This window comes from Podarcis muralis, chromosome 2 (assembly GCF_964188315.1).
Source record: "Podarcis muralis chromosome 2, rPodMur119.hap1.1, whole genome shotgun sequence".
Taxonomy (NCBI): Eukaryota; Metazoa; Chordata; class Lepidosauria; order Squamata; family Lacertidae; genus Podarcis; species Podarcis muralis.
Window position 1 is genome coordinate 120933677 of NC_135656.1, and position 16460 is coordinate 120950136.

The 16460-nt window shown below is 45.8% G+C and overlaps 1 protein-coding gene across 1 annotated transcript; it reads left to right on the top strand.

Moving 5' to 3' along the window:
- Positions 1-4192: 4192 nt before the first annotated feature.
- LOC114591173 (vomeronasal type-2 receptor 26-like) lies at positions 4193-16347 on the top strand. The gene is made up of 3 exons (XM_077923454.1): positions 4193-4947; positions 10424-10550; positions 15090-16347. Exons 1-3 carry the CDS (start codon positions 4630-4632, stop codon positions 15989-15991), a joined length of 1347 nt encoding a protein of 448 aa, XP_077779580.1. The 5' UTR covers positions 4193-4629; the 3' UTR covers positions 15992-16347.
- The last annotated feature ends 113 nt before the right edge of the window (positions 16348-16460 follow it).

Sequence of the window (16460 nt, forward strand, 5' to 3'; positions counted from 1 at the left end):
CATCTGAATTAGCACTGGCCACAACTTTGGTCTTGTGAGTCTCTTTTGACTTCTTCGTAGAGAACAGGACAAAGGAAAGTGGGTGATTGTAGCAAAAATGCCCACCCCAATATTGCTGCTGCTCCTGCTCCCCTGTGTAGCCTGTGGGGTGCTGCAGGTAAAATGCCCATTGAATTTAGTGACAGATCAATACGATCCTATGAATTATTACAGAGCAGGTGACCACCTCATCGGCGGGATCACATCTACGGTCAATCCTATTGTCCAGCCAAGCAATTTCTCCCAGACTCCTGTGATCCACATTAAAATGTAAGTAACAATGCAGTGATGAAAGGGAGCATGGCTATTTCCTGACAGGTGTCCTTGATAAATCCAAGTTTCTCCCGATGTTCCCCCTGATTTGCCAACCAGGTATGATTCTAAACACTCACAGACATCATCATCTAGTTCCAAGCATGCTTTATTCACCAGCTGGTAAGGTTTATTTAAACAGTATCATAGGCGCCGACTCCATGGGGCCTGAGGGGGCCCGAGCCCCCTCAAAAATTCATTTGGGGGGGCTCTGCCCCCCCAATAATTTAAGAAAATTATTTGGGGGGCACGAGTCCAGAGGGCCCAGCCGCGTCGTGCCCTCGGCCCGCCCCTATTGTCAGAGGCTCAGCGTGGAAGTGTTAACAAAGTTTCAGAGGGGGGAGCGAGTGGGGGGGACGCGGGGAGGGGAGGGGGTCCCCGCTTCTCCGGCCGCCTTGCAGAAGCGGCCACCGCCCGGCGGCTCTGCCTTTGCTCGCAGGCCTGCCTGGGGGCTCCCTCGGCTCCAGCGCTGAGCTGGTGGCCCCGATCCCGGGAGCAAAGAGGCGTCGCGGGAGCAGCTAGGCCTGCGCCAGGGCTCTGACCCGACAGCTTCTCCGGCTCCCCAAGCCGAGGACAGCTTCGGCTGTGAAGCTGCGCCTTCCGGGCTGGCCCCTTCTCGGCTGGGCCTCGCCTCTCCAGCTCCCGGTATGTGTGCTCCGCGGTGGTCCCCGCTCCTTCCAGACCCTTCCACCGCCCCCTGCCAAACTGGCTGTAGATACAAGAAGGGCAGCTGGGGTGGGCTATAGAGGACACTGCCTCCCCCTGCAGGGCTCATCTCTGGCAATTGGCTCAAGGAGCCCCCTGAGTTTTGGCATTGTCTCTCCGCCCCCCCCCCCCCCCCGCTTCTCTCCAGGAGCTTTATGGAGCCGCCTGGATCGGGTCTGCTTTGGAGGAGGGGAGCCTTCCTTGACCAGCATGGGCCCCCCCAATATTTTTTATAAGTCGGCGCCCCTGAACAGTATACAGTGGTACCTTGGGTTACATACGCTTAAGGTTACATACGCTTTAGGTTACAGACTCCGCTAACCCAGAAATAGTGCTTCAGGTTAAGAACTTTGCTTCAGGATGAGAACAGAAATTGTGCTCCGGTGGCACGGCGGCAGCAGGAGGCCCCATTAGCTAAAGTGGTGCTGTTGCAAGGATTTTTAAGGTACCAGTGACCAACTCAAATAGAGTCCAAGAATTGACAGACGCAGCAGTGGAGAAAAAGAAAGTGAGATTTATTGCTGAGCAATAATTGACCCAGTGGAATCCTTTCCAAAAGACTGGGCCCCGAGCCCTATCGCCCAGGGGCTTTTTATACCTGAGCACATACATCACAGATCATGACATAAAGGTAAAGGTACCCCTGCCCGTACGGGCCAGTCGTGTCCGACTCGAGGGTTGTGCGCCCATCTCACTTAAGAGGCCGGGGGCCAGCGCTGTCCGGAGACACTTCCGGGTCACATGGCCAGCGTGACAAAGCTGCATCTGGCGAGCCAGCGCAGCACACGGAAATGCCGTTTACCTTCCCGCCAGTAAGCGGTCCCTATTTATCTACTTGCACCTGGGGGTGCTTTCGAACTGCTAGGTTGGCAGGCGCTGGTACCGAGCAATGGGAGCGCACCCCGCCGCGGGGATTCGAACCGCCGACCTTTCAATCGGCAAGTCCTACGCACTGAGGCTTTTACCCACAGCGCCACCCATGACATAATAGGATACAATTGCGAACGGCAGCAAAATAAGCCAATGAGCGCATACAAGCCTTGCTCCTGACCGTACAAAGAGTTCTCTCCCAACTTCTGCTTTTTGGTTTGAACACCAGTCCAACCTTTCCCCCAGATTTTATGGTAAGAAATAGAAACTTAAGGCAAAAAGGAACTTTAACAGTTACTCCAATGCGGCCATCTGTTACTGGGACATTCTGTGGTTAGCACCTTCCTGTTTCACTGCTCAGACCTTCTGTGGACAAGGGGGGAAATGTGCCAGCACATCAGATTTATCGCTTCCCTTCTTGTTCAGTGAGATAGGGAGAGAGCAAGGAGGTACTGGGACAAAGTTCACCTTGCAGATTTAAGCAATTTGCTTTTAAGCTAAGCAGAAGCTTTCATGATTCAAACATGGATTATAAAATCATTGTAAAAATATCTGGTTATATATGGATATATATGAATATATTAATATATTGATAACTGATAACTGATTATATGGATAACTGATTATATGAAGAGCATAAGGGTAAAATTCCTCCAGGTCCTGCTTCAGTGCTTCAGGTTAAGAACAGTTTCAGGCTAAGAACGGACCTCCGGAACGAATTAAGTACTTAACCTGAGGCACCACTGTACTATGATAACAGATTAAAAAAAGAACTAGGCTATTCCCCGCCCCTAGCATAATTTTAATATAAAGGAGTAAAAAACAACAACAATGCTTCTGGCTTTCAAACAATGTAATCCAAGACAGACTAAAGTGGTTTGTCTTTAGTTAAACTGCATGTAACTGCCTAGTAAAATATTCCTGCGTCTGTTTTGATTGAAGCTGTAGGGACTGCCTTCTACCAGGTAAGAGCCCTTGGTCTATATCACCTGTGACAGTCTACTCTCACTGGCAGAAACTGTTTGGGGTCTCCTACAGTCGTAATCTTTTACATCTCCTTCCACCCAGTTCTTTTTAAGTGGAAGTGCTGTGGACGCAGCCTGGCACCTTCTGCATGGAAAAACTTGTGCTTTGCCACGGAGGGTCCCTCCAAATGGGTGCATTCTGCAACATGTCACTGATACAGTATTAGTGCTTCTCTAATGATGTTGTGTGGGACGCGGGTGACACTGTGGGTTAAACCACAGAGCCTAAGGGCTTGTCGATCAGAAGGTGGGCAGTTCGAATCTCCGTGACGTGGTGAGCTCCCGTTGCTCGGTCCCTGCTCCTGCCAACCTAGCAGTTCGAAAGCACATCAGAGTGCAAGTAGATAAATAAGTACTGCTCCGGCGAGAAGGTAAACGGCGTTTCTGTGCGCTGCTCTGGTTCGCCAGAAGTGGCTTAGTCATGCTGACCACATGACCCGGAAGCTGTACGCCGGCTCCCTCGGCCAGTAAAGCGAGATGAGCGCCACGACTCCAGAGTTGGTCACGACTGGACCTAATGGTCAGGGGTCCCTTTACCTTTAATGATGTTGCATTATTGCCATCATACCTGAAGGAGCATCTCCACCCTCACCGTTCTGCCTGGACACTGAGGTCCAGCTCCAAGGGCCTTCTGGCGGTTCCCTCATTGCAAGAAGTGATGTCACAGGGAACCAGGCAGAGGGCCTTCTCGGTAGTGGCACCTGCCCTGTGGAATGCCCTCCCATCAGATATCAAGGAAGTAAACAACTATCTGACTTTTAGAAGACATCTGAAGGCAGCCCTGTTTAGGGAAATTTTTAATGTTTGATGTATTTATCGTGTTTTTAATATTCTATTGGGAGCCGCCCAGAGCAGCTGGGGAAACCCAGCCAGATGGGCAGGGTATAAATAAATAAATTATTATTATTATTATTATTATTATTATTATTATTATTATTATTATTATCTCTTTTTTACAATAATATTTATTATTTTCCATACACAAACATAACAGAAGAAAGAACCAACAATAATAAAGAAAAAAGAATGAAACGGAAAAAGGAAAAAGAACATATAACGTAAAATACATCAAATCACCACATAAACAAAAACTTAATTAATTAATCGAAATCCATCTTCATAAACATATTACTTGACTTCCTCAAATCTCTTCCATCTGTGTTTCTTATAAATTATATATAGCAGTTTCCAATATCATTATTTCATATCACAGTCATAGTCCTATTTCCTAACTTTTCTTATCGTACATTTTCTTATTTATTTATTTAATCCCAATTTAATCCTAGGCCTAAGTGATTCTTTCTAGTGATTACATATCTTTAATATTTATTATTATCATCTCGATGGGCACCCTTGCACTATATAGCACATCAAATGTGAGGTTAAATAACAACACAACACACACACACACGATTTGTGGCAAGCACGTTACAGGGTTTCAGCAGGAAGTGACAGGACGTGCAGCGATTGGAATGGAAGCCGTATGTGTACCCCCGAAACGTTACCAGTCACAAGCAGTATTGAAGGGCATTACGTACCAATATAAAGCTATAGGGCTTCTGACTCTGATGGAGCATGAGAATCATTCTAAGATTAATCTCAAGAGGTTTCCAATCGCCTGGAAATACCCTTCATGTTGCAGAATAAGGAATAGTTTCGTTAAAGAGAGGGTGATACTATGATGCCGTGTATTCTTCCTTGCAGAAGACGGGAAACAAATTTACTCGACAATCTGGCATTCCTTTTTGCCATTCATGAGATCAACCAGGATCCCAGGATCTTGCCCAACATCACCCTGGGTTACAACATCTTTGAGAACTATTACAATGCAAGAATCACATACGATGCCATGGCAGACCTATTATCTACCGGGAATGCAAATATTCCAAACTACAGGTGTGGAAGGCAGAATGACCTGCTGGCTGTCCTTGAAGGGGCTGACTCTGAGCTATCTGTCCATATTTCAAACATGTTGGGCATCTACAAAATTCCACAGGTGTGAATTGTGTTACATTTTGCTTTAAAAGGTCCTTGGCTGTAAAGGAGATAAAACTTCTGCTCACCTCTCTAGCGCTTTCTCTCTCTCTCTCTCTCTCTCTCTCTCTCTCTCTCTCTCTGTGTGTGTGTGTGTGTGTGTGTTTTAAAGTATTCTACCAGTTTATAGGCTGTGTTGAATTTCCCTCCCCTCACAATATTGAGGTACAGAAGCTGCTACGTCTTCTTTATCAACTCAAATATGCACCAGTGTGGACTAATGAGATTAAATTCAAAATGATAATATGTGGACAAGGGAGAAAACAGCCACACTTTGTCTGATGTGATGATCTTGCCTTCTTATCCTTGCAGTGTAATAACAATAACAATAACAATAACAATAACAATAACAATATTTATACCCTGCCCATCTGGCTGGGTTTCCCCAGCCACTCTGGGCGGCTTCCAACAGAACACTAAAATACAATAACCTATTAAACATTAAAAGCTTCCCTAAACAGGGCTGCCTTCAGATGTCTTCTAAAAGTTTGGTAGTTATTTTTCTCTTTGACATCTGGTGGGAGGGCATTCCACAGGGTGGGCACCACTACCGAGAAGGCCCCCTTCCTGGTTCCCTGTAACTTGGCTTCTCGTAGCGAGGAAACCGCCAGAAGGCCCTCGGCGCTGGACCTCAGTGTCCAGGCAGAACGATGGAGGTGGAGACGCTCCTTCAGGTATACTTCAGGAATATGAATATTAAGTATTCATTCACCCTAATCACATGCACTCTTCAGTTTATTAGTAAGTTTAGCTCAACAGGTTTCTGAGCTTTGCCCTGAAAACAAAGCGAAACATTCATCTCTTACGTTCCTTACCAGGTTAGTTACAGTTTTGTCTCCCATGACCGCAATGATAAAACTCAGTTCCCTTTTTTCTACCGGATGCTCCCAAAAGATGAATACCAATACACAGGGATTGTCAAGTTGCTCCTGCATTTCAGATGGACGTGGGTCAGTCTCTTTGCCCCAGAAAATGACAACGGAGAAAAGTTCCTGAGTGCCTTGACACCTATACTTGCCGCAAATGATATTTGTGTTGCCGTCTCACAGAGATTCCCAGAACTGATTGTGCCTGACTTGTCAATGACCCTCGATTCAGCTCTCCCATGGAAAGAAGTCAACGTATTTGTTTACTATGCAGAAACCCGCTCTTTCTACAATGGGATATACCTCATAAATATAATACTCAAACTGTTTATACAGCCTATTGACGGGAAGGTTTGGATCACAACAGCTTTGTGGGACCTCACCTCAACATTGTCTGACAGCAAGTTTCTCTTCCAGCACAGCCACTGGTTTTTTTCCTTCTTAATCCATACAAAGTATATTCCAAAACATGACCATTTCAAGCTGAGTCACGTCACTCCTTACTTGAAGAAGGCGTTCCATTGTTTCTTTAAGAAGCATGTGTTGTCTGTGAAAGAACGGGAAAGATGTGAACAGAAATTGCCCCTGGATATGCTCGCACCAGCTCTCTCCCAAGACAACTACAATGCTTACAGGAGTATCCATGCCCTGGCGCATGCCTTAAATGCTGCATATTCATCCAGATTCAAGCGGGTGATGTTGATTGAAGGAAGCAAGGTGGGACTTCAGAAGCTGCAAGCATGGCAGGTATGACCTTTTATCTCCACTGAAAACGATAAAATTGCTCCAATATGGAACTATGGAGTTTGGAATCATAGTGTTGGGAGGAGGTTGTAGGCCTCTTGCACTTTGGAGGAAACTCAGATTGAGAGCATTCCCCACAGATGGTGGTCCAGTCTCACCTTGAAGACCTCGGGAGAATCTGGCAACTCTCCCAGACTCCCGGGCTGTTTACCGGTTGATCTACTCTGGCTGCCATCCCAGACAGTCCAGGCAGACCTTGATAGGCGACATTTCCCAGCGTGGAAAATGCACACCCCCTTCTACCCCTTCGCAGGGGAAAGAAGAATAGTCAGAAAGTCCTTCTACATTCTGTTTATTTCTGACATTACAGCACTACAAGAAAACATGTCCGATCACTTCAGTCTCCTTCCAGCAAGTGACAAAGACTTCCTTTACATACGCAACAGGAAGGTCTCATATTACACACAGAACACAGCTTTGAGTAGCCTGTGAACTTCCGGGAAGATTCTTTCCCACAGCTAGTCACATCATGTGATGTTTTCACCAAGCTGCCAGTCTGCAGCTGCGTTGTATCCATATCGTAACAGGGAGAGCCAGCAGTTGTAATATACAGTTACTGGCTCACACTTGTGTGCATGACAGGGCTAACCTGGGGCCTCAGCCCGCTAGCAGAGTGAGTGTGGCTTTTCAGGCTCTCAGCAGACTCTGCTTCCCCCTTTCTCAGTCTCTTTTGTCTTTGTGCTTCCTGGATCATGAAGGAGCCATGTGGACATGGCTACCTGTAAATGGACGGAATCTCTCTAAAATGAGATTTTATAGCCCGCATCTTTGCTAACCCAAGTATTGCATGATCCGTTAGTAAGGAATAATAATGAATAATAAATTTATTATTTATACCCCACCCATCTGGCAGGAAACAACGTGCTTTCCTTTTAGTTGTTTGGAACCTTTCTCATCTTCATTTTACTGCCAGTAGTCATTTCTTGTAGCTTCAAGAAGCCCTAGGAGTAAAATATTCACCTAATTGCAAAGCTAAGTCTCTGTGATTTATTCTATCCTAGGTTTTCGTGTGGATGGGGGCAGATGTAAATCTAACCATGTTTTAATATGCTTGCAGCTATCACCACTGTGCTAACTCTGCTATGAGAGAGTAATAGTCTTTCATACCTCTCTCTTAAGCTCCTCCTAATGTTCAACCAAACCTCCCTCTGCATAACTATAGTCCTGCCCTTTGGGTATGCCCTATCAATTACCTCATCATTGTGGAGAAAGATACCTATGTCACATCACCACCATGCCCACTCATAGGCAAAAGCTCTTTATACCTCTCCTCTGTTCATAATATAAAGGAAGCTGGGAGTCTGTCAGGCTTCAGGGAATTGACTTTCTCCCCACTTTGGCAGTAGATAAGCAGAACAAGGGGAGAGGAGTCTTCTTACCAGTTAGAAGCTGTAACGATCACAGCAAGAGAAGAAAGAGTCCATTTCCTAGGAATGAAGGTGCTCCCAATTAAGGTTTCCACCCACTTCCTCCCTAGTCACCCATGTCACTACCACATCTTGTAACCTGATCGCTCAACCACTGTGCTTTCTGTGCTGCCACCTTACCAGCTCTTCTTGACCTTGGGCTGAGTGGATGAACGCTTTCTAGAGAAAGTGATCCTGTTAACTCTCTCTCTCCCAGTGCTTCTCCTTCTTGTTGTTGTTTAGTCGTGTCCGACTCTTTGTGACCCCCATGGACCAGAGCACGCCAGGTACTCCTGTCTTCCACTGCCTCCCGCAGTTTGGTCAGGCTCATGTTTGTAGCTTCGAGAACACTGTCCAACCAGCTTCTCCTTCTAGCTATTCCCCATCCAGTACTTCCCAGCTTCTGCCTTCTGAACTATGTCCCTCTGCAAACCACTGTTTCAAATCTATACTGTCCTCCTGCTCATGGAAAGATTCAGGATCCTGATCAGGAGCAAGGGGGGGGGGAGGCTCCCACCATTCCTCCTCAGTGCAGCCCTCAGCACGGTCCCTGACAGTGTCCACTCTTGGCACCCAATGAAATGTTGGCAAGTTTAAGCATTAATGTTCTGCATAAGAGAGGCCTGGCCTGTACAAACAGGAAGAGTCTTGTGTGCAGTGTGAACTTTTGTGAGATATTTAATGGGCATCATAGGAAGTATTAGTAAACACCCATGGGTGCCACTGATTTGAATGTCAGCCTTTCCCAAATTGCAAAGCAGAATGTAGGGATTCAAAAATGGACCGCGGGTTGTTGTTTTAATAGATGCATATAAGCAAAAGATGGAGTACAATTCCAGAAGGATAGGACACTCACTTCTCCTTTTCTCTCTGTCATTCTAGTTTCACCATTTTCTGAGAAGCTTTGGATCTTACAATACTTCCCTGGATGGAGTGTATTTGGATGGAGACAGGGAACTGTCAGCCAATTTCGATATTCTGAATTGGGTTGTGTGGCCCAACACTTCAGTAGCTTCACGGAGAATTGGGAGTCTAGAGCGACAGGCATTCCCAGACAAAAGTTTCAGTGTTGATGAAGATGCGGCCATGTGGTTGAGGGGGCTTAACCGGGTGAGGAAAGCCATAGAATTTAGAAATATAGATTACTGTATAAAATATGTTTGGGATGGTTTCTTTGCCCCTTAATCGCACGTACTAAATGCTTTCAGAACACTGTCTCTTATTTGGAAGGGCACCTTGTGATGCTCTCACTCTATAGAAGTGAAGATCAGGGCTCATCTCATCCTTAGACACATTATAGGTATTTTGATGGCAACATTATGCTACTGACACCCTCCACCAATGTTCTACAAAATACTGGGTTTTATGCCCTGTTGCAGGGTGGATTTGATTTAAATCAAATTGATCTAAATCATGATTTAAATCACAATTTAAAACCCTAGTCAGTAAGACTAGATTTAATTCCCCCCCCCCCCAGAAAAACTCATTCTTGCTGGTATAATCTTAATATTTACAACCAGATGAAGGTTTCGTTTTTGGAATATTAAATTTTCAGAGTAGTTTTTACAGTTATATCAAAAATTACTGATTTGGTTATACTATTAGAAATACATAGACAGCTATGAAATTATTGTGAAGTTTAATAAGTTAACTGTTTGTATTTGGACAACATTCTGCTGTAATTTATCCATGTTTGTTAACTGATGTGGTTAAACAATTAAAAAAACAACTTAGACAGTTTTAGCTAAAAGGTGCAAGGAGATAGAATAATAATATATTAAGGATGGAATAACAAATAAAGTTAATAACGCAACAATAACAAAAATAGTAGGCAAAGAAGATCACACACGGGTGGAGGGAAGTACTGGGCTGTGGGGGAGGGAGGTGAAGGGATTAATTGAAATTGTTAAAGATTGGTATAGGATTTAAGAGATTTAAATTTTTATAAAGATTCTATAAGGAAAGCAGCAAGAAATATCAAGTAAAGGTATCAGAGAGGAGATCAGTGTAAATGAAAACACGAGACTTACGGTTTTGTTGCATATGCTTTTATTTTGGAGTTGTCTGTTTATTTTGGAGTTGTTTGTTGTAAAGAATGCATATTATGTGAATAAAATAATATAGGATTAAGGAAGGGGGACCCAAAAACAAACCATAGGGCTAAATGTTACCTATCAATGATTCTGGGGATGGTGCTAAATAGACATGGTTAAAGAAGGGACGAGTCACCACCACTTGCTCATGAAAGCAGGCCTGGAAGCAGAGGGGTGACTGTTTGGTTTTCAAGTCTCCGACTCAGTTCTGTAGCTTTCCAACACACCCCAAACATTTCCCCCTCAATGTTCCTTCTCTTTATGGTCAGCCGCTGCCCTCTTCAAGGTGCACCAGAAGCTGCCCTCCTGGGTACGTCAAAGTGATTCAAGAAGGGAAGCCGCTTTGCTGCTATGCGTGTTCTCTGTGTCCTGAAGGGACCATCTCCGCTCAGGAAGGTAAGCGGGGATTATTTACAGATTGTTCTCTTTTGAAAGAAAACTACATGAAAATGATGTATAGATGGTATATAACACCAGTACAGATATAAAACTGGGTCAAATATATGTTGGAAATAAAAAGAAAAGGAAGGGACCTTTTACCATATGTGGTGGGAGTGCAGAGAAGTTAAAAATTTCTGGGAAATGATATACGAATTGAAAAAAATGTCTAAAATGACATTTGTAAAAAAACCAGAAGCATTTTTGTTAGGGATTGTAGGACAAGACCTGTCAAGGAAAACAAAGAATTTATTTATGTATGCTACAACAGCAGCAAGAGTCTTGATAGCGCAAGGATGGAAGAATGAAGAAACCCCGACAAAAGAACAGTGGCAAGAGAAATTGATGAACTATGCAGAACTGGCAAAATTGACATACAAATTGCGAGATAAGGACAACTGTGACTTTAAAGAAGAATGGGAACTTTTTACAAATTACTTAAAAAGACAACAAAATGAACTGGACTCCTTGGCAGGTTTTGAATAAACATTCACAAATTTAGTGAGGGTCAACATATTAGATAGATAATACAGGGATGCATACAATTTTACAATATGCAGAGAACAACATGAGTTGAGAAATCAGAGAGAGGAGCTGAGGGAAGTCTTTTTTGGGGGGGAGGAAGGGTTTGTTGGGGAGGTGGGAGAGAGAGAAAAAGGGGGGAAATAATGAAGATGATTTGTTTTGATAATTTGTTATGTTGAAATTATTACTAAAAATTTTATATATATATATATATATATATATATATATATATATATATATATATACACATATTTGCTTTCGTAGATTTTCACGGGTACAGGAATGCAGGTTTTGGTGTCCTCGGGTGTCTTCCCGTGTAAAAGCCTAGACACCCCAACTTTTACACGGGAAGACACCCGAGGACACCAAAACCTGCATATACACATATATATATATGCAGGTTTTGGTGTCCTCGGGTGTCTTCCCGTGTAAAAGATGGGGTGTCTAGGCGACGTTTCGACGAGGTCTCACTCGTCATCTTCAGGCTGGTGCTTTCGGCTTCTTGTTACTGGAACAGAGCAGGATCTCAGTGTTTGAGTTCCTATAAATACTGTTGAGGAGGTGTGTTGTATAGCCTCCAATGTTCTGGGCAGAGAGGAAGTTCCCAGGCTAGTGTGCCTTTTCTTCTTTTGTTCCTTAATTACTTGAGGGAGTTCAAGAGGTCAAGACACAAAGGCCTTAGCAACTAATCCACACCTAATGACCCACCTAAGTGGTACTCAGGATATCACTCAAGAAATCACTCAAGATATCCCTCAAGTAATTAAGGAACAAAAGAAGAAAAGGCACACTAGCCTGGGAACTTCCTCTCTGCCCAGAACATTGGAGGCTATACAACACACCTCCTCAACAGTATTTATAGGAACTCAAACACTGAGATCCTGCTCTGTTCCAGTAACAAGAAGCCGAAAGCACCAGCCTGAAGATGACGAGTGAGACCTCGTCGAAACGTCGCCTAGACACCCCATCTTTTACACGGGAAGACACCCGAGGACACCAAAACCTGCATTCCTGTACCCGTGAAAATCTACGAAAGCATATATATATATATATACATACATACACACACACACACACACACACACACACACACACACACACACACACACAGTGGTGCCTCGCAAGACAAAATTAATTCGTTCCGCGAGTTTTGTCGTCTTGCGATTTTTTTCGTCTTGCGAAGCACGGTGTCAGGAAAGTTTTGGAAAAGCTTCAAAAATCACCAAAGTCTTTAAAAACCTCAAAAAAGGCTACCACACCACGTTCTATGAGTTGCTCCTCGAAGTCAAGTCGCAACTGTATTAATGGTGTTAAGAAAAAGGAAACAAACTTGCAAGACGTTTCCGTCTTGCGAAGCAAGCCCATAGGGAAAATCGTATTGCGAAGCAGCTCAAAAAACAAAAAAACCCTTTCGTCTAGAGAGTTTTTTGACTTGCGAGGCATTCGTCTTGTGAGGTACCACTGTATGGAAGGTAAGGGGGGATTGCAGAGGAAAACGTATGTAAGAATCTGCCTTTCACTACATCAGATCATTAGCCCATCTTGCTGCGTATTGACTGACAGCTGCTCTCCAGACCATGTGTGGAGATGCTGAGGACTGAATTGGGGCCTTTCTTCATGCAGAGTGGATACTATGGCCCTCACTCCCCAAATAAGCAGCACCAGCATGTGCTAACTGTCAGTGTTGTCTAAAAACAGACTTGAAATGATCCTTTCGTAGTTCTTATCATTTTATTATTTAATCTCTATACCGCCCTGTACCCGAAGGTCTCAAGGCGGTTCACACAAAAGACCACACACATCAAAGCAACAACCCAACAACCTCCCCAGCCCAAAAAAGAGGCAGCATTCAAAAAAGGGTATAATAATGATGATGATGATGATGATGATAATAATAATAATAATAATAATAATAATAATAATAATAATAATAATAATAATAATATTTATACCCCGCCCTCCCCGGCCAGAGCCAGGCTCAGGGCGGCTAACAAGAGTAAAATTACAGTAAAAACATAATAGGGGGAAAACCAATTTAAAATACAGGTTAAAATGCAATTTAAAATGCAGCCTCATCAAAACCATAAGGGGAGGAGAACATAAGGGTCAGACTGAGTCCGAACCAAAGGCCAGGTGGAACAGCTCTGTCTTGCAGGCCCTGAGGAAAGATGTCAAGTCCTGCAGAGCCCTAGCGTCTTGTGACAGAGCGTTCCACCAAGTTGAGGCCAGGACTGAAAAGGCCCTGGCTCTAGTTGAGACTAATCTAATCACCGTGCAACTTGGGACCTCCAAAATGTTGTCATTTGTGGACCTTAAGGTCCTCCACGGGGCCTACCAGGAGAGGTGGTCCCATAGGTACGTGGGTATGTAGATCGGGTCAGGCAAAGGCCTGGTTAAAGAGGAATGTTTTTGCCTGTCCCCTAAATGTGTATCATGAAGGCGCCAGGCGAATCTCCCTGAGGAGAGCATTCCACAGACTGGGAGCCGCTGCAGAGAAGGCCCGTTCTCGTGTTGCCACCCTTCGCACCTCTTGAGGAGGCACACGAAGAAGGACCTCAGATGATGATAGGGTACCGTATTTTTCGCACCATAGGACGCACTTTTTCCCTCCTAAAAAGCAAGGGAAAATGTGTGTGCGTCCTATGGAGCGAATGCAGACTTTCGCTGAAGCCTGGAGAGTGAGCGGACCACTGCGCTAATCCCGAAGCTTGGGGCGTGCGGAGCTCAGTGCGCCCCAAGCTTCTGGGTGCCGGCAAGGTCTCCGCTAGCCCTGGGAGACCTTGCCGGCGCCCAGAAGCTTGGGGCGCGCTGAGCTCCGCACGCCCCAAGCTTCGGGATTAGCGCTCCGTTAGCCGTGTCTAGGCTGTGGATAGCAGCCTGCTTCCCGGAGCATCGGGCGCCCTGAAAGCAGAGCTCCCGGCGCTTCGGGAACACATCCGCAGCGTGGGGAGCCCTGCAAGAGTTCCCCACAGGGCTCCCCACGCTGCGGATAGCAGCCTGCTGCCTGGTGGGTGGGGCGCCCTGAAGCAGAGCGCCCCTCGCGCCGGGCAGACATCCGCGGCATGCGGAGCCCTGCAGGAATTCCCCACAGGGCTCCCCACGCTGCGGATAGCAGCCTGCTGCCTGGCGGGCGGAACGCCCTGAAGCAGAGCGCCCCTCGCGCCAGGCAGACATTCGCAGAGTGGGGAGCCCTGCAAGAGTTCCCCACAGGGCTCCCCACGCTGCGGATAGCAGCCTGCTGCCTGGTGGGTGGGGCGCCCTGAAGCAGAGCGCCCCTCGCGCCAGGCAGACATCCGCAGAGTGGGGAGCCTTGCAGGAGTTCCCCGCAGGGCTCCCCACGCTGCGGATAGTAGCCTGCCGCCCGGCACGAGGGGCGCCCTGAAGCAGAGCGCCCCTCTCGCCGGGCAGACATCCGCAGCGTGGGGAGCCTTGCAGGAGTTTCCTGCAGGGCTCCCCACGCTGCGGATAGCAGCCTGCCGCCCGGCGGGTGGGGCGCCCTGAAGCAGAGCGCCCCGCGCGCCAGGCAGACATCAGCCAGCCCCACAAGCTCGGGGGACAGCAGGGAGGCGCAGCGCCACTATCCCGCTGTTCCTCGACCTGGTCGGTTTCCCTGACCTGCTTTTGGGGGGGGGGGGGAAATAAAGGGAATTTCCCCCCCTTTATTTCCCCCCAAAAAAACTAGGTGCGTCCTATGGTCCGGTGCGTCCAATCGTGCGAAAAATACGGTAGGTTCATATGGAAAGAGGCGGTCCTTGAGGTATGTGGTCCTGAGCCGTTTAAGGCTTTATAGGTCAAAATTAGCACTTTGAGTTAAGCCTGGGAAATAATTGGTAGCCAGTGCTCCCTCCCCAAATAGAAGAACCAGCACATGCTGTTAGTGTTGTCTAAAAATAGACTTGAAATGATGCTTGAGAACTGATGTGTACGTAAAGTATGTGTTGGGGATATTGAAGTCACTCTTGCTCTTTTCAGATGCCAACCACTGCACTGAATGTTCAGAAGATCAGTATCCAAACAAGGATCAAGATCAATGTGTGCCCAAGATTATCATCTTCCTATCCTTTAACAAATATTTGGGGATTCTCTTGGCTTCTGTTGCAATATACTTGACCTTTACCACAGGATTTATTTTAGGAATCTTCATTAAGTACAAAGAAACTCCTATTGTCAAAGCCAACAACCGGGACCTCTCCTACATTCTCCTCATCTCCCTCCTGCTTTCCTTTTTGTCCTCCTTCCTCTTCATCGGCCGGCCAAGAAGAGCAACCTGTCTTCTCCGACAAACAGCCTTCAGCATCATCTTCTCTGTTGCCGTCTCTTCTGTGTTGGCAAAAACCATCACTGTGGTGCTGGCCTTCCTGGCCACCAAGCCAGGGAACAAGATGAGGAGATGGCTGGGGAAAAGCCTGGCCAACTCCATTGTCCTTTCCTGTTCCAGTGTCCAAGTGGTCATCTGCACCATCTGGCTGGGCATGTCTCCCCCTTTCCCGGACTCTGACATGCACTCCCAGCCCCGAGAGATCACCCTGCAGTGTAATGAAGGGTCTGCTGCCATGTTTTATGGTTCCCTTGGCTACATGGGCTTCCTGTCTGCCATCTGCTTCACAGTGGCTTTCCTAGCCAGGAAGCTTCCTGGAGTCTTCAATGAAGCCAAACTGATCACCTTCAGCATGCTGGTCTTCTGCAGTGTTTGGGTGTCCTTTGTTCCCACCTACCTGAGCACCAAGGGGAAATACATGGTAGCCGTGCAGGTCTTCTCTATCTTGGCCTCCAGTGCAGGGCTTCTGGGCTGCATCTTCATTCCCAAGTGCTACATCATTATATTGAGACCTGATCTGAATACGAAGGAGCATCTGACCACAAAAATGAAATAAGGCATCTGATTTTGTATTTTTTTTCTTTAAATGAACTGTCATTGAATCTTTGTTTCAAGAAAGATAAACAGATAAAGATGCCAAAATGATATTCACATTGAGAACCAGCATGGATAGTCAGACATACTGCTTCTGTAGGACATAGTTATCATGACTGGCAGTGACTATTTGCTTAATTTCCTTCTGAAGCCATACTGTCTGTCTGTCTGTCTGTCTGTCTGTCTGTCTGTCTGTCTATCTCTATCATCTATCTATCTATCTATCTATCTATCTATCTATCTATCTATCATCTATCTATCTATCTATCTATCTATCTATCTATCTATCTATCTATCATCTATCTATCTATCTATCTATCTATCATCTATCTATCTATCATCTATCATCTATCATCTATCTATCTATATCTATCTATCTATCTATCTATCTATCTATCTATCATCTATCTATCTATCATCTATCTATCTAT

Bases quoted from the DNA above. Each gene is read 5' to 3' on its own strand.
- LOC114591173 (XM_077923454.1), top strand. From the start codon at position 4,630: ATGATGCCGTGTATTCTTCCTTGCAGAAGACGGGAAACAAATTTACTC. The intron at 4,948-10,423 runs GTGTGAATTGTG...CTTTATGGTCAG, and splicing joins GCATCTACAAAATTCCACAG to CCGCTGCCCTCTTCAAGGTG. The intron at 10,551-15,089 runs GTAAGCGGGGAT...TGCTCTTTTCAG, and splicing joins GACCATCTCCGCTCAGGAAG to ATGCCAACCACTGCACTGAA.